Source organism: Chiloscyllium punctatum, chromosome 38 (genome assembly GCF_047496795.1).
Source record: "Chiloscyllium punctatum isolate Juve2018m chromosome 38, sChiPun1.3, whole genome shotgun sequence".
In the NCBI taxonomy this organism is placed as follows: Eukaryota; Metazoa; Chordata; class Chondrichthyes; order Orectolobiformes; family Hemiscylliidae; genus Chiloscyllium; species Chiloscyllium punctatum.
The window spans coordinates 32792958-32815410 of NC_092776.1; the positions used below are offsets into that span (position 1 = coordinate 32792958).

At 38.7% G+C, this 22453-nt stretch overlaps 3 protein-coding genes across 8 annotated transcripts in view; 1 reads left to right on the plus strand and 2 right to left on the minus strand.

Annotated features, from left to right (window-relative positions):
- The window catches only part of uros (uroporphyrinogen III synthase), a 49926-nt gene extending 45070 nt beyond the window's left edge, over positions 1 to 4856 (minus strand). Inside the window, exon 1 of one of the 4 annotated variants that reach the window (XM_072557581.1) lies at positions 4744 to 4856. The gene's annotated coding sequence lies outside the window, so the exon portion shown is untranslated. The other 3 variants (XM_072557579.1, XM_072557582.1, XM_072557584.1) reach the window with 3 other exon arrangements.
- On the plus strand, positions 4824 to 17351 carry bccip (BRCA2 and CDKN1A interacting protein). The gene is made up of 7 exons (XM_072557578.1): positions 4824 to 4976; positions 5588 to 5662; positions 5769 to 5849; positions 6947 to 7036; positions 12065 to 12249; positions 16271 to 16442; positions 17045 to 17351. Exons 1-7 carry the CDS (start codon positions 4866 to 4868, stop codon positions 17213 to 17215), a joined length of 885 nt encoding a protein of 294 aa, XP_072413679.1. The 5' UTR covers positions 4824 to 4865; the 3' UTR covers positions 17216 to 17351.
- The window catches only part of LOC140463511 (putative pre-mRNA-splicing factor ATP-dependent RNA helicase DHX32), a 36187-nt gene continuing 30303 nt past the window's right edge, over positions 16570 to 22453 (minus strand). For all 3 annotated transcript variants that reach the window (XM_072557571.1, XM_072557572.1, XM_072557570.1), the window contains one exon: positions 16570 to 17786. In XM_072557571.1, the coding sequence (XP_072413672.1) occupies positions 17600 to 17786 (187 nt within the window). In that variant the 3' untranslated portion in view covers positions 16570 to 17599. The remainder of the gene's footprint in view (positions 17787 to 22453) is intronic.

Consider the following 22453-nt stretch of genomic DNA (forward strand, 5'->3'; position numbering starts at 1 on the left):
TGATGGTGGAGACTGGGACAACTGCCCTTCACTGGGGACAGTTCCTGCCTTTTGAAGCCGCTGGCCAACCTGATTAACTGACAGCTCCAGCAGTCCTAGCAGCATCATGAGCACAGTAATAAGTGCTGCCATGACTGCAGTTAGGAGCAAAAAGGCAGCCTAATGGTACAGGCAACATATTACTGAAGTCACTAAGCATGGTAACACCTTAGTTAACTCCTAATTATTTACTGAAATATTGCAGGCATTCTGCTGAGTTTGGCTCCTGTCCACCTATGATTGTATGGAGGTTGGCTCAGAGATGGGTGGGAAGATGGTGAGTTTGGCACCCACCCAAATTTACATGCCCACCCTACCAAAAACATGCCAAAAACAGATGCATGGAAAATTCAGAGCACATATCTTAATATTTCCCTCTGTGTATTTGAATATTGATGTTTCTGTTGCTCATTGAAAGTATATTAATTCTCAATGCCACTCAGTGTCATTTCTTACTTTTATAGTACTTCTTACTTTGTGTGTATCTCAGTCACTCAACACGAAGTCCCTCTGCATGTAGCTGTCAGTCAAAACTATGTCTTTGTCAATGTGATATTCTGCATTCACCTTTGGTTCAATTTGTAACTTGTCACTGTTACTCAGTATGTAGCTGGGTGTCACAGTATTCTGCTAGATAAGTGTCACTCAGTTTATGTGACTCTGCACGTAACTGAAATTCATACTGTTTGTATTCTTACACCACTCACTCTATGTAGCTCTCACTCAGTCTGTCAATTCTTATTCTCATGATTTTTACTGTTGCTAAATTATCAGACTAGCTGTCTGACAACTAACAACAGAAATCGCTTTCAATTAAATATTGGGAAGACTGAAACCATTGTCTTCAGTCAGTACCACAAATTTTGTTTCATCACGGGTCCATAGCTGCAGTCTGAGGCTGAACTAAATTGTCATAACAGTGGTGGCATTTCTGACCTCAAAACAGTTTTCAGACTATTGATCTACGTATTCACTAAGACTGCCTGATTTCCAACTCCACTGCATCATCACTCCCTCAGCACATCTGCTGCTAGAACACTGATCTATGCTTTGTTATTTCTAGACTTACGAGTCTAAAAAACACCTGGCTTCCTTCCCACATTACATAAGCTCTTTTAAAATTCTGCAGTATCCTTGCACTAGTCATATTCACTCTCAATTCTGTACTTGTCAAACTGTATTTGCTCCTGGTCAAACTACTCCTAAATTTTAAAATTCTAATCCTTTTCAAATCCCTCTATGGCCTCTCTGGAATCACCTCCAAACTCTCAGTGTTTCTGATGATATATTCCTATCAGTCACTCTGTCTACTTATAACTGTCAATTACTATGAATACGTTTGCCTGTGGCTCATTCTGTATTTCTGACTGTCCCTGTATAAAGGGATCAAAGAATATGGGGCAAAAGCAGGAATAGGGTATTGATTTGGATAATCAGTCATGATCACACTGAATGGCAGAGCAGGCTCAAACAGCCAAATAGCCTACTCCTACATTCTGGGTTATATGTCAATGCTCCTACTTCAGGTCATCATTTTGAAAAGTCATACAGTACTGTCTACATTTCTGAATATCATTTTTTTTGCATATTTCAGACTGTCACTGAGTCTTCTCACTCTCTATATTTCTAACTGTCATTATGCATGTATTTGAGATTATCTATCTCTGTATATTTCACTTAGTTCCTCGAAGTGTCAGCTATATACCCAGAGAGTATCGCTCACTCTTTAAATTATTTACTATCATTGACTATGTATTTGCTGGTCACTCTATACACTTTAGACTGTCCTTCTCTCTACATGTTTCAGATCACCTCTCCTTGTATTTCAGATGTATCATTATAATCCAGACGGCCCCTCTCTGTAAGAGGGATCTCTTTTTAAAAGAAAGTTTCTGTTTATACTATAAAAGATACCCTTTTATTTCAGAATGTCCCTCTCTATATTAACAAAAGGTACCTAAATATTTCACACTGTCCCCTCTCTGCATTGTCAGTGGATCTGTATTTCAAACAGTGACAGCAGTTCATACTGTTTCCCCCCACCCCATATTTTACACAAATCTCTATATTTCAGATTGTAATTCCCCACCACATATTTCATCCTGTCTGCATTCCCTAGATTTCAGACTCTTCCCAGTATATTCCAGATATCTGTCTGCAAGTATATTCCAGATCCACTCCACAGTATTCCAGACTACCTCTCCCCACTACATTCCAGACAGCATTTCGCCCAATATTTCAGACACCACTACATTCCAGATCCCTTCCCTACATTCCAGATCCCCTCACGATATTCCAGAACAGTCCCTATATTCTAGTTGCCACCATGTCCAGACCTCCCCTATATCCAGAACCCTACTTATTCCAACTCCCTCCCACCATATTCCACAAATTCGCCAGACTCCAAACCCTTCCCATATTCCAGATCCACCTCCATAATCCAGATTCCCCCAAATATTCCAGTCCTCCCTATATTCCAGAACTCTCATATTCTACACACCCCCATATTCTACTTCTCTGTATTTTAGACTCTCCCCAATATTTCAGTTCTCTCCATATCCCAGAATGACCCTATATTCAGTCCACTTTGTATTTCAGACCCTCCACTATGTTTCAGTCATCCCTATCTTTCAGTCCCCTATATTCAATCCCCCTTGCACTTCACATCTCCCTCACTGTATTTCAGTCCCTCCCCATATTCCAGATTCCTCTTATGTTCTCACCCCACTGTTTTGCAGTCCTCACAACTGTATTCAAAATTCCCACTGTATTCCAGATTCCCACTCTATTCCAGTCCTTACTTTGTTTCAGTAGAGTCTATAGAGATGTACAGCGTGGAAACAGATCCTTAGGTCCAATTCGTCCATACCGACCAGATATCCTAATCTAATCTAGTTCCATTTGTCAGCACTTGGCCTATATCCCTCTAAATCCTTCCTATTTGTGTACTCAACATTTTTTAAATGTTGTAATTGTACCAGACTCCACCACTTCCTCTGGCAACTCATTCCATACACGCACCACCTTTTGCATGAAGAGGGTGCCCCTTAGGTCCTTTTAAATCTTTCCCCTCTCACCCTAAACCTAAGCCCTCTAGTTCTGAACTCCCCCAACCCAGGGAAAAGACCTTGTCTATTTACCCTATCCATGCCCCTCATGATTTTATAAACCTCTTTCAGGTCACTACTTAGCCTCTGACGCTCCAGGGCAACAGCCCCACCCTATTCAGCCTCTCTCTATAGCTCAAACTCTCCAACCCTGACAACATCCTTGTAAATCTTTTCTGAACCCTTTCAAGTTCATAATATCCTTCCTATAGGAGGGAGACCAGAATTGCACACAATATTCCAAAAGTGGCCTAGCCAGTGTCATGTACAGCCACAACATGACCTCCAAATTCCTATACTCAATGCTCTGATCAATAAAGGAAAGCATACTAAATGCCTTCTTCACTATCCTATCTACCTGCGACTCCACTTTCAAGGAACTATGAACCTGCACTCCAAGGTCTGTTTGTTCAGCAACACTCCCCAGGACCTTACCATTAAGTGTATAAGTCCTGCTCTCATTTGCCTTTCCAAATGCAGCACTTCACATTTATCTAAATTAAACTTCATTAGCCACTCCTTGGCCCCTAATCCCATCTGATCAAGATCCTGTTGTACTCTAAGGTAACCTTCTTCGCAGTCAATTTTGGTGTCATCTGCAAACTTACTAACTATTTCTCCTGTGTTCACATCCAAATTATTTATATAAATGATGAAAAGCAGTTGCCACAGCTCCGATCCTTGTGGCACACCACTGATTACAGGCCTCCAGTCTGAAAAGCAACCCTCCACCACCACCCTCTGTCTTCTATCTTCGAGTCAATTCTGTATCCAAATGGCTAGTTCTCCCTGTATTGTATGTGATCTAACCTTCCTAATCAGTCTACCTTGAGGACCCTTGTCGAACACTTTGCTGATCATGTCCACCGCTCTGCCTTCATCAATCCTTTCTGTTACATCTTCAAAAAGCTCAAATCAAGTTTGTGAAACATGATTTCCCTTGCATAAAGCCATGTTGACTATCCCTAGTCCATGCCTTTCCAAATACATGTTAATCCTGTCTCTCAGGATTCCCCCCCAACAAGTTGCCCACCACTGATGTCAGGCTCACTGGTCTATAGTTCCCTGGCTTTTCCTTACCACCTTTCTTAAATGGTGGCACCACATTAGAAAACCTCCAGTCTTCTGTACTTCTCCAGCTTTAAATCTATTGACCCTAATCCCCAAAATACTCTAGTCCTTCCTAAATTACCTTATTCAAGTACCCTAAATTCCAGTCCCCACTATATCTCAATGCCCTGTTGTCCAGATTCCCTTATATTATAGTCCTCCCCCCATTATTCCAGCGCCACCACAATCCAGACCCCTCTATATTCCAGTTCCTCCCATATTCCAGATGCCTCTATATTCCACTTTCCCTCAACTCCTGTTCTACTCTCCCACCATATTCCTGTTGCCCTTTTCCAGATCCGCCCAATATACAGTACACATTAAATTTATTTCTATCACTCACTGACAAGGAGTTCCCACCAATGACGTCACCGCAGGCCACTTGCTCTGGGGTCAAAGGTCACGAGTGGACTGCTCTAAGTGATACCTGTACCCAAACGGAAGCTTTAATCTGAAGCTAATAAAGAGGAGTTTCTTCACATTTCACCTGATACAGAATCAACGGTGTTTTTTAAAAAAATTATCGCGACAAGCGGAAACGGTTGTCGAACTAGAGCCGTGGTTTCCGGCTGTGGGAAATGTCGTTCCGCTGACGCTGAGCTCGGGGCGATGGCGTCGTCGGCCAAACGGCGGCAACTGGATCCGGCAGCAGAGGAAAGTGAAACGGAGGAAGAGGAGTCCGGGGACAGCAGCGGAGAATCGGAGCAAGAAGTACAGCAAGTGAGAAAATAACGGCCGAGCCGACCGCGAGACGGGGACAGAACCCGAGCGCGCGCGAGCGGAACCACGTGGGGCCGGGGAGTACAGAGTGAGGAGACTGTAAGATACAGGAGGTGTATTAGGCCATTCAGACCATCGAGTCTACTCCGTCATGGCTGATGTACTTCTCAATCCCGTTCTCCTACCTTCTCTTCCCCATTCCCAGGATGGCACGACAGGAAAGTTGGAGGGCAGGGGGCAAGGGATTGGAGGAGGGTAAGAAGGGAAGGGGGCAAGAATGATGAGAGAGCCCAATTAATTAGGACCTCCTCCAACTTAACCACTAGATTCACCACCTCCACATCAATATGCATTGCAAAATACACTGCAGCAGTTCACCAATATTCCTTCTAAATTTCCCAAACTCATTTGCCATACCAGTGGCATTTCCAAGTTGCTTGTGTTGGAAATATATATTAATTACTTTACTGTCGCTGGGTTAAATCCTGGAGCCCCCTACCTAACTACAGTGGTGCAAGGGAACCTTGTCACCACCTTTGCAATTACAAATGGGGTAAAGAACACAGACTTTGCCAGTGTTGTCCTATGGACTGTATGTTTCTATTCTGCAGGAAGTGCAAGTAGATTTTGAAGCGCATACCATATCTGACAGTGATCATAATGGAATCAAGAGATTGTTACAACAGGTAACTTGGAAAATCTGAAATTCTTTGCATGTAGGTTTTGGTTTGCAAATTTAGTATCTACTTACAACAGTTTTAATACCACATTCAATTATTTTTCCTTTTGCAGTTATTTCTCAAGGCCAGCATCAACATCACTGAACTCGCAGACATCATAATACAGCAAAATCATGTTGGAAGTGTTATTCGGGTAAGTCAGGAGAATTGGGTACATTCTTAAATATTATGACAAAGTACCTGATCAAAACTAAGAAAGATAATATTTGCATTTTTTCCATTTATCTTCACTCTTTTTCTGCACAGATTTAGCTTAAAAATCGAGTTTAACTTTGCAGTTAAATTTGGTTTTTAATTGGTCCAAATTAATTCATAAAAAGTCACAGGTCATAATAGTGATTGGATATTGGTGATGCTCGTTTTGCTAATTCCAGGTTATTCTGTTCACCTGTAATGTTTCATATCCTTGATATGATTTAATTATCATAAGCATGAGACCTGTTCAAAGATGGAGATTTATGAGCAGATGGTATTAGTATCACTGAGATGCCTTCCTTATGAAATGCAACTATTATTTCTAAATTTCTTTTAGAGCTTTGATGTAAAAGTTTAGTTGGTATAGCAATTGCTACGGTTCAAGATGTATAATTGTCGTGATAGCCTATATGTAAAATGTATATTCTCCTCTAACATGTAGTGAAAGAAATCCTGTTACTGCCTACTTATTGGATTTCATAACTATCCTCTCAGGCCAATTATACAAGGATAATAGCTTGTTGGAAATTTGAAATAGTGCTACTTCCATGTAGGAGATGAAACATCACAACAGAATATTGGAGGTGCGAAGAAATTTGGATTAATGTTTCATGCATAATGCTTTATCAGAATATATCAATATTAATTGCCTCATTACTGCCAACATATTTTTGCCCTGACAGTTGTGTTTATAAGAATGACATTGGAATGTGTTACTAGAAGTATCTTTAATTTCAAGATGAGAATGGTTCCTGACATTTTTTTAATCTTGACTTCTTGATATTATTAAAGTACATTACACTATTTGGTGCCATGTAAATTGAATTCATAATATATGATGCAATAAAGGGCTTGCTTCGGATTTGATATTGGCGAAACATGAAAGTCAATGACGTATCAGGGGTTCGAAATAAAATAAGATGTACGACTTATGAAGTGTTCCTAGGTATTAAATGGAAATAAGACTTGTATGTTTTACTTAGCCTGAAGTTTTGCTTCACTGCATTGTATAACTGAATTGTTTTATATTTAAAGCAAGCTGAGATATTGGATGGAAATAATGAAGATGGTGATGAAGATGATATCTTTGGGTTCATCACTGTTATAAATCTGACTGAAAGAAAGGTAAATGCACTATGCATTAACTGAGTTTGTAAGTTGCTTTGTGTTTGGGATTGAAGTATTAATTTTCCTGAATTTACATGCAACTGATATCATCTAATATAGAAATTAAGCAAATTATTGCATGTTTTCCTTGATTGTGTTTTAAAAATTGTCTTCATGGCCAATACATTTTAATAGCTAGTAAATACTGCAACTAAGCTCAACACTTATTTTGATGTAAATGATTGAAATCGGGATTCTTGGTGCTTTGCCCTGAAAAAGGGCAGTGGTGCTAATCACCTCCTTTTGAAGCAAGCTACTCTTAAATTTTTACAAGCACTTTTATGGGTAAGAATTATGCCAAATGGCTAGAGATTGACAAATGTTACGTCCGTGTTCAAAATTGGAAAGGCTGGGACATTTGGGTAAACTTCTAGAATTTCTCAGTTAGGATGAAATAAGTGAATAGGAAATATGGTAGTGAGCTGCACATGTGTGAATTAGCAGGAGTAGGGCACTCAACCCCCTGAGCCTGATGGTTGATCTGATTACATTCCCAACCATCTCCGAATTCTCGGACATGAGCTAATTGAGAATAGTTAATGTTGATTTGCACAAGACAGGTAATGCTTAAGCAAGTTAATTAACTTTTGGGGAAAAATTGCAGAATGGAGATAATGAGAATGAAGTTAATAGATATGTATGTTTTGTCATCTAAGAGGTATGATACAAAAAAGAGAACATGGTATTTATAGAAATGCTCGAGAAAAGTGATCTAAGAATAGGGTAGATGGATTTTTAAAAACTTATTCGATCGTGATGTTCTACAGGAGCCTCCATGGGACTTTTGTTTTTGTCCTCTTTTACTGATTTAAACATGTATATGGGAATTATCAAAGTTTGCCAACATCAGATGGCAAACTGTGAGGAAGAAATTGTAATAAGACATGTGCATTTTTCTATTTGTTCATGGGAATCGATGTTGCTGTTTAGCCAGTATTTATTGTCCATCTCTGATTGCTCTGGAGGAAGCAGTGGTGAGTTGCTGCCTTGTAGTTTGAGAGGTGTAGATACACTTGCTGTACTGCTAGAAAGGTAGGTCCAGAATTTTGACCCAGCAGCAATATATTCCCAAGTCAGGATGGTGAATGGTGGGGGGGGGTCTTGTTCTTTTAGGTTGCAAAGATTTGTGGGTATGGAAAATGCTGTTGGAGGAGCTCTGGTGAGTTACTGTAGTCTGTCTTGTAGATGGTACACACTACTGCAGTTGTGCATTGGTGATGAAGGGAGTGAATGCTAAGGTTTTGAATGAGGTGCTAATGAAGTAGGTTGCTTTGTCCTGGATAATGTCAAGCTCCTTGATTGATGCACTCATCAAAGCAAGTGGAGAGTACCATTACTACTCCTGGTTTGTGCATTGTATATTGTGGGTCGGCTTTGCGGAATCAGGTGGTGAGTTACTTGCTGCGGGATTCCTATTCTTTGATCTGTTCTTATGGGCACAGTATTTAAGTCACTCCTCCAGGTTACTTTCTATTCAGTGGGAATCTCAGGATGTTAATAGTCGGGGATTCAGTGATGGCGCAGCCATTGAAAGTTTAGAGAGTGGTGGTTAGATTCTCTTTTGTTGGAGATAGTTATTGCCTGCTATTTGTTTGTCGTGGATATTGCCATGTAGCCAAATGCTGAATGTATTCTAGGTTTGGCTGATATGGATTGCTTCAGTATCCGAGGAGTTGCAAATGGTGCTGGCTGTCATTCAGTCATTAGAGAACTCCTTGCTGCCATAATTGGTCGAATGTTACGTTGAGAAAGACAGTACTTGCATTTCACCTCTAGAGTTCAGTCCTCTTATCTATGTGTAGACCAAAACTGCAGTGAGGCTAAAAATTGAGTGACACTAGGTATCAGTGGGCTGATTACTTCTTGATAGCACAGTCAATTGCCCTGTCATCACTTTGCTGATCAAGTTTATTGATAAGGCAATAACTGATAAGGTCATATTGTTTTGTTTTCTATGTTCAGGAAATTCCCTGGCCATTTTTCCATTGTCAGTAGATGCTAACGCTGTGCTGGAAAGCTAGTTCAAGAGAGCAGCCCTTCAGTACTATGGCTAGTGAATGATTCTGTACAAATAAACTGCCTTTGCAGTATCCAGTGTTACTTCAATCGCTTTTTGATGTCATGTGGAATGAATTGAATTGTTTCAAGATATTGCACTTATGGCATCCTCTGAAGGATGCTGGAATGGATCATCCACTTGATTGGGAGATATGCAAGGTCATGATGTTACAGACTGTCTTTGAAGATAATAGATAATAAACAGCATGAGGTTTCCTTTCCTATACTTGACTTGAGATATCATGAGGTCTTGAGAATGCATGCTTGATTGTGTACCGCTGTTCCATCACCTCTGTTTGGTCTGTCCTGCCATTCGGACAGAATATAGCTGAGGTTGTGGTGGTGGTGTCTGCAGTGTTGTCTGTAAGCTGTAATTCTGTGAATATGATGTAAGGCTGTTGTTTCAGTAGTTGTGCAACAGCAGTGTCAATTTTGGCCCAACCTCCCAGATGATGTAAAGCAGGATTTTGTAATGTCAACAGGGCTATTCATAATTGTCATTTCTATTTCCTAGATTGGTGCCGCATGGTTTGTCAATTTCATCCCTTTGTTTGGACTTGACGGAAGTTTGCTATAATGGAGTAGCTTACTAGGTCACTTCAGAGGATAGTTATAAGTTAGTCACTTTGCTGTGGGTCTGGAATCACTTGCAGGACAAATGCAGTAAGGAAGGCAGATTCCTTTCCCTAAAAGGGCATTAGTGAAAACTTCATTGAATATGATATGTAAACTTTGAGAATAAGAACAGTGCATACAACAACACCATTTGAATGGTCAGATTCAGTGATTAGAAGAGGAGAGATGATCATTGACTGAAATTAAAATATAGATGGAGATTGAGGTGGAATCCAGTTGCAGCTTTCAAAAACTTTCAAAAGATACTGTGCAGGCAATTAGTGAAAATTAGTATCCACTGTTTTGACAAATACAATAAGTCATTACTCAATAATGAAGAAAGGTTTAAAAAGAATTTTAATAGAAAGCATTTTGAACATGGAATACTTTTCCAAAAGTCACTTGAAAGGCAATGATTAAAGATCATTTTAAAGGAAACTGATTATTTAAAAAGAGTCTTTGTTAGACGTGGATAAAATTTTTCCAGCTGAAAAATGTGAATAGGCATAATCGGCTAGTTGCATCTTGTGCTGAAAGATAGATGTTGCACTGCATCTCAAGGCAAAGCTTCCATGCAAATAATTTGATATCAAAAATCTTTGTGGGTCTAAAATATTTGTATTCCTCTAATGTCTAAGAGCACCTGGTATTTTACTAGGCATGGCTCTTTTTTTTTAATGCTCATTTTATGTAACAACTGCTTATGTGTTTGCGATTTAGCTGCTCCATGCTTTTGATTTCATACTGAATCTTTGGGACAATGGGTCTAAATGTCTGTCATACACACTGGCAGATCTCAAATTTGCTAGTCAAGGAAAGGTGATGTTGTGCAGTCCAAAGTCGTCAACAAGCAAGTTCAGAAATTAAATACTGGAAGCTCACCCTGCCATGAAATGCATTGCAATGAAGAAATAATATGATTGCAGGAATAAATAAATAGTTAGACTTGAGGAAACAATGGGAAGTACAGTGAAAAATGACAGTTTGGAGAAAGCTATATGAAAAGGTAAGATGCTCCAAATATTTCATTTAGACTAATTTTCTTTATGTCTGTAATTTGGTAATTTTCCATTTAAATGTTTAGAACTGACTTTCCTTGCGTAAAGTACAAATAGCATGAGAAACCACTTTTATACTTCTGTGTAATTCAGCATAAAATTAGAATGTCATGAAATAAAAACAAAGTTCTGGAGAAAGTTCGAGTTCTGAAGAAGAATCTTATTGGTCTGAACCTTAATTGTTTCTCCACTGCTGTCAAACCAGAGTTTCTTCACTGCTTTTTGTGTTCATTTTAGATCTCTGGGGATCTAAAGAGATTTCGACCTGGGATCAGTTATACTTGTTTTTGTTAGAATGGCATGATTTACTTTAAGTAGTGGCCTATTAACTGGTGGGAAAATAAATGCAACAGTGACAGGTGGAGACATATACAGTATTCATTAGAAGCAGTTATGCAACTATATAACAAGAGACATTATCATAATTAAAAGCGCATCTATTCAAACTGATTTAAATTCATTTGTGGCTAGGGTTTGCTTGACCTGCATGAGTTGGGTAAGTTTGAAGTTAAATAAATGTAAAATAAAAAAATAATGTTTCTTCTAATCCAGATTTTCTTAAGTTTTCAAAATAAACTGTACCTTCAATTTGACAGCTGCAATAAAATTTTCAAGCCACTGGATATTCAATAATGTTAAAAATCTCACAACACCAGGTTATGGTCCAACAGGTTTAATTGGAAGCACACTAGCTTTCGGAGCGACGCTCCTTCAGGTGATAGTGGAGGGCTCGATCGTAACACAGAATTTGTAACAAAGATTTACACTGTGATGTAACTGAAATTATACTTTGAAAAATTGATTGTCTATTAAGCCTTTCATCTGTTAGTTTCACTTCTATCACTGTATTCTAACAGATGAAAGGCTTAATAGACAATCAATTTTTCAAAGTATAATTTCAGTTACATCAGTGTAAATCTTTGTTACAAATTCTGTGTTACGATCGAGCCCTCCACTATCACCTGAAGGAGCGTCGCTCCGAAAGCTAGTGTGCTTCCAATTAAACCTGTTGGATATAACCTGGTGTTGTGTGATTTTTAACTTTGTACACCCCAGTCCAACACCGGCATCTCTAAATCATGATATTCAATAATGGCTACTTTGCTGTTAAAGCTTTTTCAGTCACATAAATGATTGAAAGTTTTATCTGGAAAAACATGCAGATTTTTGCTACTTTTTTAATATCATTGTGCCTCAGCATAAAACTAATTCAGAATGTAAATCGTTATGGCTGATTTATTTCTGTGATCTCTAGGGAATGGAGTCTGTTGAGCAGATTAAAGAATTGGTTCTGAGCCAGTCCAAGTCTCATCACCAGGGTACAGCTGAGCAGCTGGACAAAATACTAAATGACAACAGCAAGCCAGTGAGTTTTCTCATCAGTGAGCGCTTCATCAATGTGCCACCACAGATCTCTCTGCCTTTGCACAAACAACTCCAGTAAGTACTCTATGCTGAGCTATTGTGTTGTGATAAAAGGCTTGTTTGTGAACAATTCAAGGACATGGTGGGGGGTGTTGGCAGAAACATGTTGAATTTCTAATCCAGTGACACAAATTAGTACAATAAAATTAGTTAAAAGTTCCTCGTAAATGAGTGAAGCCCTCATTAGCAGACAAAGTATTGATTCATATTTGGAGTAAATGGTCAAAAAATTATTGTTGCTTCTTGCATACACTCATAATTGTACTTGCTAGTTTATTATGTATTCCATTTTTTAAAAAAGTTGTAGGCATTAAGACCAGTATGTTAGACAGCCTAAATCTACAGTTTAAGCTCAACCCCATGGCTTCCAAATTCAAATGTGGGCCTGCAATTTTTTTTTGATATATTGTAAGGTTTCATTTTTGATACTTCAAATTTGACAGCAGCTGTACAAATTCCTTTTTAAGTATGAACTGATGAATCTTTAATTCAGCTACCACAATCTTGCCCACATTTTCCAGCTAAGTCATAATGAATATCTACAAAAGTTGGATCTAATCACTATCCAACTTTGTATTATAGACAGCGTTGAAATAGATATACTAGCGGTTTATCACCTTGTCTAGGCTGAAAATGGTAATCTTAATGGAGTAATTGGGATACTAGTTTTCTTTTGATTGGCATGTCATTTCCAAAACTAGCATGGTTGAATGCCACAATAGCTTGGCTTGGTGCATCCATTGATTTTTTCCATTACTTGCAAACTGGTAAAGGAGTTCTAATTCAGTTAGGAAACGAAAAAGCATGCTAAGACCTGTACCACTTAATTTTAACTTCATAGTGAAGGAAGAATAAAATGAGTTGTTTCTGAAATACTAAAAGTTGTTCAGTGGTTTCCTTACTGACAGATCTAAACAAAGTTTTGATGATAAATACAAGTAATGCAAGAGATAACAAAGTATAATGTAGTGGATTGGTCACACAAGTGTAGTTTAACAGAAAATAGGTGCAGGATAAGGCCTTTCAAACCTGCTCTGCTATTCAGTGTGATCATCATTGATCATCCAACTCAGTACCTGTTCCAGCTCTCTCCCCATAGCTTTTGATTCCTTTAGACCTAAGAACTATATCTTTCGTCTTTTTGAAAACATTCAACATTGTGTCCACAAACACTTTGTGATAGAGAATTCCATAGACTCATAACTCTGGATGGAAAAGAATTCTCCTAACCTTAATGCTAAATGGCATACTCTATATCCTTAGATTGTAACCCCTTCCTGCATCCTTCCTGCATTTACCTTATCTAGTCCTGTTAGAGTTTGATTGACTGGTTTCTATGAGATTCAACCCGCACCCCCCCCCCCCCCCCATTCCTCTAAGCTTATTCATGTTATATTTTATCTGCCAAGCATATGTCCATTCACTCAACTTGTCCAAATTGCAATGAAGCAACTTTTGTATTCTCATAGTTCAAGAAGATATTACATTTAGTTCCCTCATCTAAATTATTAATATGTATTATGAATAGCTGGAGTCCAAGCACTGATCACATACTCTAGCTCTCCCTTGAGTTTCCAGCATTGTTACTAAACTGATTTGCCTAATCTATATGCAGATTAAAGTCAACCATAAAATTATAGCTGTTATTTTTCTTATGTGCGTCTCAAATACCTTCACTGACATTACCACTGCACTTTGGGACTATCACTACTCCCACAATCATTTTCTGCCCCTTGGTGTTTCTAAGCTCTTCCACTAGATTCCACTTCACTGGAGTTAATATCCTTCTTCTGTTGCATTAATTTACCTTTTTAACCAGCAATGGATCCTACCGCAGCGGATAGTGAAGTTTTGTTCCTCTACCAGAATATGGTGAATCTGTGGAACTCATTGCCCCAGAAAGCTGTGGAGGCCAAGTCATTGAGTGTATTTAAGACAAGAGAGGAAAATTCTTCATTAGTGAAGGCATCAAATTGATATGGAGAAGAGAGGGGAATGGGGTTGAGAAACATATGAGCCATGATTGAATGTCTGAGCAGATTTCATGGGCCCAATGCGCTCTTTCTACTCCTACATTGTACAGAACCACAGAATTCCTACAGTGGAAGTAGGCCACTTGGCCCATCAAGTTCACACTAACCCTCTGAAGAGCATCCCATCCACCTTATGGCTACTCCACTTCCTTTTCCTCTGTCTGCTCTTCCTTCAACCGAATGCCCTTAAATATTCAATTTCCATCCAGCTCATGATACAGCCATGTCTCTGCAGTCCCAACAGTATCATACTGTTTATACCTATTCATGTGAATAATTCATCTGCTTTGTTGCAAATGCTGTGTGCATTATGATGCGAGGCCTTAAAGCATGTCTTTTTAACATTCTTAGTCCTGTTTGCATTATTTTGTACTGTGGCTCTGTTTGATTTTTGCCATTAAATGCTCTGCTATCACTTTTCATATTTTCCATTCTGTCATTTTGTTTTTGCCCTTGTTTCCCAGTCTGCTCTCTTCCTCTTATAGGTTCCCAATTCTCCTGTCTTTTAGTTTAAAGTCTCTCCAATTGTACTACACAAGTACAATCTACCTTGCTTATACTAATCCCACCTCCCTCAGGACCTGTTCAAATGTTATAGAAACCTGAAATCTTTCTCTTGTATCATTTCACCAGCCACATATTCATCTGGTATATCCTGCTATTTCCAGCATACAGCACTAGTAGCAATATCAAAATTATTACTTTGTGAGGTCCTACTTTAACTTGTTTTTCCAACTCACTGGAGTTTTTTTTTTAAAGAGCTCATTCCTTTTTCTTTAAAATCTATATTATTGGTAGATATGTATCACAACCACTGGCTGTTCACCCCCTCATTCCCAATCAAGAATGTCCTGTAGTCACACTGATATTCTTGACCTTCACTTGAGAGGCAATATGCCATCCTTGAACTCGTTGTGACCACAGTAATGTTCACTTATGCCCCTTATGATTTAATCCCCTATTACTATCACCTTCCCCCACTATTCCTTGCTTCTAATGCAGCAGAGCTAAATGTGATACAATGAATTTGGCTGCTGTTACTTTCCTCTGAGGCCATTCTCTCCACTTTCTTTTTCTCTCTGCTCCAAAACAAATTCCAAAATTAGTATACCTATTTTCAGGGGAATGTCCATAGGGGACTCCTGCAATGCCTGCTGGTTGCCTTTTCTATGCCTGAAAGTGATCCATTTGCTCCCTGTCAGTGGAGTCTTAGCTTGTGGTGTGACCACCTCTCCACATCTAGTATCTATCCCTGTTGACAGTTGTAATGTGCACATGGAACAAGTATTCAGGAATTCTTGATAACTTGTCGGACAAGAGAATCTATCAGTACAGTTATGTCAATCTTTTAGAAGTAGGTGTTCAGGTAGGATATTTGTGGATTTTTTAAAAAAGCATTAATGAATTTTTCACAAATTTCCAACCTTTTAGGCTGCTAGGAACGTATAATATCTGTGGGTGTGCCTGTGTCACCCTGAGAGTAAGTGCATGTATATGGTTTGTTAGATTTTTGGGATGTTTCTGCCTGTCTTCATGGCTTTGAGTTGGAGGGAATCTTTTGAGGTCTATTTATTGACTTTTTTTTTGAGACGTATATTCATGTGCTGCAGTCATACTGTCTCTACCTCAGAAACAGGAAGTCTGGATTCAAGTCCCACCTGCTGTAGAGGCACATAACAACATCTCTGCATAGTCTGATTAGAAAACATCTATCATTTAAGATGTATTGCCCAGAAGTGTTCAAGGTACTAGAGGTCCCTCTCTGGACTTTCAAAAGTCCAGAAACCTATTAGCTAATGATACTGCTGTTGAGTTTAACTCAGGCTGGTGATGAAGAAGAACTTAATGTTTTGGATCATAATTGAGTGATTGTTATTTATTTGCAATGTAAAGCTAATTATTTGGCAAACAGAAGCACAATTCTTTAAATATTCTACTTTAACATACCCCTTTCATGAAAATTTTCCTATTTTTAATTTCAACACTATCTTGAATGTGTTTAGGACTGAATTGATGGATGCCCACAAGAGCAATAAACCTTGTGGCAAAAGTCATTATTACCTTATGATCAGCAAGACTTATATGGAAGTGGGAAAGAAAAACATGCCACAACAAAAGGGCAAAGTGAAAGAAGAACTAATGTTTACAAATGCAGAAGAGGAATTCTTTTATGAGGTGAGTTCCTTGCACCCTATCCTAAAAAAAATACGGTAAATGTTTTATTAGCTGGCACCTATGGGTCCATGAGCAGTGAGCCGGTTGAATAAAAGTTCCATGTAACCAATGTAAATCACACACTAAGTAACAGAAGTGTAATACAGTGGTAGACACACCACTGTTTATACTTTATTTCTAAGATTAATTCTGTAAATAATGCAATTGAAATAATAAAATTTAATGGCAGAGAGCCTTCTCACTCACACCCTCAACTGACTACTCTGACATCATGGAGATTGTGATAACACAGTAAACCTCCATTACTTCAGACATCTAACTTTTGCCAGTTTATTGAAAGTACTGGTTTATAAGATGCCAGTTAAAACAGATTGCTGTATTTGGTGTGATAGGTCAGTTAAAGTTTGATTCACTTCCTTGTTAAGCTTATTGTCAAAGTACCTGTGTATTACAGTTTTTTTGTTTTAATGAAGTCTGTGAATAAGGGAAATGTAATGTGTCTACTATGGTTTAAACTTTAAATGCATCACTTTTGCTTAGTTGAATGTTGTATCTTTTAATTTGACTTCCATGTTCTAATTATCTATCTGCTTTGGTTTTAGCAATCTGTTATAACATACAGCTACTCTGTGCAAGAAGACAGTGACAGCTGTCTGTCTGGTCGCTGGTCTTTTGATGACATACCTATGAAACCTCTTCGAACAGTTATGCTAATTCCTGCTGACCGAATAAATGCAATCATTAACAAACTCGAGGAGTACTTAACAATATGATGAACTGAAACTACAGAAATCATCCATTTTGGACAAATAAATTGTACTAAAGTTTCAAATTGTAAATATGCAGTATTTTATCCCATTAACTTGGTATTTTAATGAAATACCTTTTGAAATAGAAATATAAAACATTTTCTTGTTTTGTTCTGTTTTTTATTTAGACAAATGAATATTAAAATTTTTAAAGAAAGAAATACATTTGGGCTAAAATTTAACCAAGACGAAAATCTAAGAAATCAGCTTTAAAGAAAATTAAAGCTTTTCAAGTTCCTGGAGATGTTTTATGTGACATTTTCCCACAACATAGAAACATAAGCTTTGGCCCTTTATTGTTCTATTGAATTATTTTTGCCCATTCTAGTAATTGTGCAATTCAGTCCATCATTGAATCACACATCGGTCTTCATGCTGGTGGCTAAGATCTTCTTGCTTGTTTTCTTTGTTGGATACATGCTGTTCCTCTCCATCTGACAGTTTTGAGAAGTGATCAATGATTTCCTGTAGGAGTTCCTTGCTCTCACTAGGGGGTAGGTTGGTGAAGTAATACTGCGGAGCCAGCTGTACAAACCTATAGGGGAAACAAAATGTCAAATGAAGAATCTGATGTGACTTAAGCCTACCTTTTTGTTGTTGTGCATTTCAAAACTGTGTTTTGAACAAACATCCAAAAACATAGCACAACCAGCTGTGTTTGACCTCTTCAGTTGCTGACAAATTCAGCTATTCACTTCTATCACTCAGTCAAAAAGAGAACCTGTAACATCAGAACCCTAATGCCACCAGAATCAAGGCTCACGCTAGACTGTTGTAACTTCAACCTGACCAAAAGTGATTTGAAACATTATTGAAGGTCTTCCTGAGAGTCTGGATGGTTATTACCTGACACATCTACAAAGCTTCAGAAAGTATTAATGTAAATTAACTCTAATGACTCCACTGTAATGGGAAAATAACTGGTTTGGTGCTGCGTCATTCAGAACATGAATGCTTCTTTCAGATTCTGTTTTGAATGAGATTTTCAGTTTTTAACTACAATTAATAGGAAACCATGGGTAAGGGCTTAGTTTTCTCAAATCTCTTAATTTTATTGCAATTTTATATTGCCAGATTCACTAGTTAAATGCGCCAAAATAATTTTTTTTTTGTTGATGCTTTACTCTCTAATGTCTAGGGATGCAGCAGTAAAAGCAATCTATATCTGATTTGAGTTTACCCAAGATAGAATATGTGCTATAAAGCAAAAAAAAGACAAAATAGGATGAGCTGGGAAAATAAGCGGAAGTGAGGGGAAAAAAATGTTATAAACACAATCACAAATGTTATGTCCATGCTAACTCAATTTTCTTGTTATTCCTCATATTTCCAGAGGATTTGGAAGGAAAGAATTTAAGTGTCGTATGATGAAAGTAAAGAGTAAAGCAGAATAAGGGTAGAGCATCAAGGAATATTGTTTTATGGAATGTTGTAGAGCATAGAGAGAGGAGTAACAGATGTGTGCTGAAATGTCTAACTGATAAAACCACCACAAGATTGTTGTGAAAAGTGACTTGAAATTGAAGTCAAATAACATACTGCTAACAGCACAGAAAAAGGCAATTTGGCTCATATCAATGCAAGCTCTGTCTAAAGAGCAACTCTGCTCGTCTCACTCCTGTAGCTGTTCCCTGTAGCCCTGTAACTTTTTTTTCTCTTTGGGTTTTTAACAGTTTCTCTATGGAAGCCATAATTTGAATCTACCTCTACTACGCACTTGGGCAATACATTCCAGAAATAATGTCCTTTTGCCATTCTTCTTGATCAGAATCATCTGGTTTGTGACTCTTTCACAACGGGAACAATTCATCTTTACTCACTCTAGACTCGTTCATGATTTTGAAATTTTATTATTAAATCTTCCCTTGGCCTTTTTTCAGAATAACCTCAACTTCTCCAATCTAACCGCATAACTAAGCAAACAACAATTACAAAGAAGAGTCACTGGACCTGGAACTTTAACTCTGCTTTCTGTCCGTAGATGCTGCCAGAATTGCTGAGGTTTTTCCAGCAATTTCTGTGCTATCACCTTCAATGATTGCACAATTTTAGTTCAGATTATATTCTTTGTTATATTGTGTCTTCACATTTTGATGAATCATATGACAAATCTCTGCTCCAAGTCTGCTGGCCATTCACTAACCTAATTGTGTTCTCTCAACTTACTATGATCATCCTTGCTTCACAATGCTTCCAACTTGTTTGCAAATTTTGAAATTTTCACTGCACACAAGGCTATTTGTATATGTCTAGATCTTGAAAATGTTGGAAAAATTGCAGGAAGCACTGAATTTGAATAAGTGAATATGTTGGCATTGGCACTTTGAATTAAATGAAGATGCTGGAAAAGGTTTTGTGGAATTCAATGAGCGGTAAAGTCCAAATAGAATTTCAGTAGCAATGGGAAAGAGATCAGCTTGGGCATCTGGAATCTCAAGTTTTTAGTAACAGTAGGTATTTGGAGTGCTAGTGAGAAATGCCAGACCGCTTGAGTTTTTTTTAAAGCAATTTGGTTTTTTTCAAATCTGCATTTGGGGTTGAATAGTTCATGACTATATGTCTTTGTCATAGCTCAAGCATATGGATAGAAACAAAAGCTAGAGGACTTGCAGGAATTGAAGAGGATATGTGGGCGGCACGGTGGCACAGTGGTTAGCACTGCTGCCTCACAGTGCCAGAGACCTGGATTCAATTCCCGCCTCAGGCAACTAACTCTGTGGAGTTTGCACGTTCTCCCCGTGTCTGCATGGGTTTCCTCCAGGTGCTCCGGTTTCCTCCCACAGTCCAAAAATGTGCAGGTTAGGTGAATTGGCCATGCTAACTTGCCTGTAGTGTTAAGTGAAGGGGTAAATGTAGGGGAATGGGTCTGGGTAGGTTGCGCTTTGGCGGATTGGTGTGGACCTGTTGGGCCGTAGGGCCTGTTTCCCCATTGTAAGTAATCTAATCTAATCTTTTGCCAGTATTAAGTTTGAGGAAATAAGGTCTCAAAGTATGAAATAGGTGATTAATGACTCAAAGGATTTTGGGCTAACGGAGGAATATTAATGCATGAGTTAGGAGTCCCACCTCCAGCATTGAAAGCAGGAGGCAAACTAATATAAGGCTGGCAGTTGAGACCCTGAGATAATAAATAATTTCAGCTTTGGCAGCGTTAAACTCTATTACCTCACCATAAGAGGTCTGCTGAACCACTCAAAGGACTGCTAACTCAGCACTTTGAGCACTGGTCAGTGCTGAAGCTGCAACTATAAGGAGAGGGCATCTTAGTGGCCAAGGAAAGTGTTGACAAAATGGCATTGTGGTTAGAACACATTGAACAAGTTGCTCAATTCCTTCCCACCATATCTTTGCCAGGCTTTCTGTTTCTTGGCCTTCATCTTAAAATGAGAGGCTGTCAAAATTTAGCCCTCAGTATTACCTACCAAAAAAGAGAAAATAATATGGATGTTACAGATGACTACAGGTATAGTAGGTGAACACATTGGAAATAGTGCAAGCCTTAGAGTTGGAGTGATTGTTTCAAAGCAATGGAGATGTTCAGCAAAGGTCACATTCAGTTTCAGTTCTTTAGCACTATAGAAGCTACATTGAAAGTTACTCATGAAGCAGCATGGCATTGAAATGTAGGAAAGAAAGAGTATGGAGATTTTTAATTGGAAGGGATGTTGAAATTGATCTTTTTTTGTTGAAACTGGAAGATATGGGTTGCATAGATGTGACAATGGTTTGAAAAATGGATGACTGGCAATCAAGCTGGGTCAATGGACAGGGAGTGGCATATGGAGTTTAAGTTAGATAATGTGAGGTGTTGCATGTTGTGAAGAAAAATGAGATCAGGATGTAAACATTTAATGGTAAATCCCTGATGATTGTTACTGATCAGAGAGACGAAGGGGATTGGGTACAAAATTCCTTGCAAGTGGTGTCACGAGGAGACAGGGTGGTGAAGAGGAGGGATATCAATATGCAGGTGGACTGGGATGATCAGGTTAGTACTGGATTGCAAGAAAAGGAATTTATGGAACGTCTCAAAGATGGCTTTTTGGAGCAGCTTGTGGTGGAGCCCACTAGGGAACAGGCAATTCTGCATTTAGTGTTGTGCAATGAGGCAGACTTGAAAGGGAGCTTAAGGTGAAAGAACCCTTAGGAGACAGTGATCATAATTTGATTGAATTTACTCTACAATTTGAGAGGGAAAAGGTAGAATCATATATGACAGTATTACAGTTGAATAAAGGCAACTACAAAGGCATGAGGAATGAACTTGCCAAAATTGACCAGGAGATGAACCTAGCAGGAAAGACAGTGGAACAGCAATGGTAGGAGTTTCTGGGAGTAATTTGGGAGACACAGCAAAACGTCATCCTGAGGAAAAAGAAGCATACTAAAGGGGAGATGAGGCAACCATGGCTGACCAAGGAAGTCAGGGACAGCATAAAAGCAAAAGAGAGCATGCAATGTTTCAAAGGGCAGTGGGAAGTCTTCAAAGATCGACAGTAGACAACAAAGAAAGAAATAAGGAGTGAGAAGACTAAATATGATGGTAAGCTAGCCAGTAATATTAGGGAAGATTGCAAGCGTTCCTTTAGATATATAAAGGGGTAAAGTGGACACTGGGCCACTAGAAAATTATAATGGAGAACTGGTAATGGGGAACAAGGAAATAGCTGAGGACTTGAATGACTACTTTGCATCAATCATCATGGTGGAAGACACAAGTAATATCCCAAAAATTCATGCATGCTGGGGGGCAGAAATGAGTACAGTGACCATCAACAAGGAGAAAGTGCATGAAAAACTGGAAGGTCTGAAAGTGGTCAAATCACCTGGACCATTTGGGCTACACCCCAGAGTTCTGAAGGAGATAGCAGAAGAGATAGCGGAGCCTTTAGTTGTGATATTTCAGGTATCACTGGGATCAGGAAGGATCCCAGAGGACTGGAAAATTGCCAATGTAATCCCGTTTAAGAAGGGAGTCATGCAAAAGATGGAAAATTATAGACCCTGAAGCGGGTTCAGAGGACGTTCACGAGAATGAAAGGCTTAACATATGAGGAACATTTGAGGACTCTGGGACTATACTCAGAGTTTAGAAGGATGAGAAAGATCTGATTGAAACTCACAGAATACTGAACAGCCTGGACAGAGTGGACATTGGAAAGATGTTTTCATTGGCAAGAGACATGAGGACCTGAGGACACA

Coding starts and splice junctions, on each gene's coding strand:
- bccip (XM_072557578.1), top strand. CDS start 4,866: ATGGCGTCGTCGGCCAAACGGCGGCAACTGGATCCGGCAGCAGAGGAA. Junction 5,850..6,946: donor ATGTTGGAAGTGTTATTCGG/GTAAGTCAGGAG, acceptor TTATATTTAAAG/CAAGCTGAGATATTGGATGG. Junction 16,443..17,044: donor AAGAGGAATTCTTTTATGAG/GTGAGTTCCTTG, acceptor CTTTGGTTTTAG/CAATCTGTTATAACATACAG.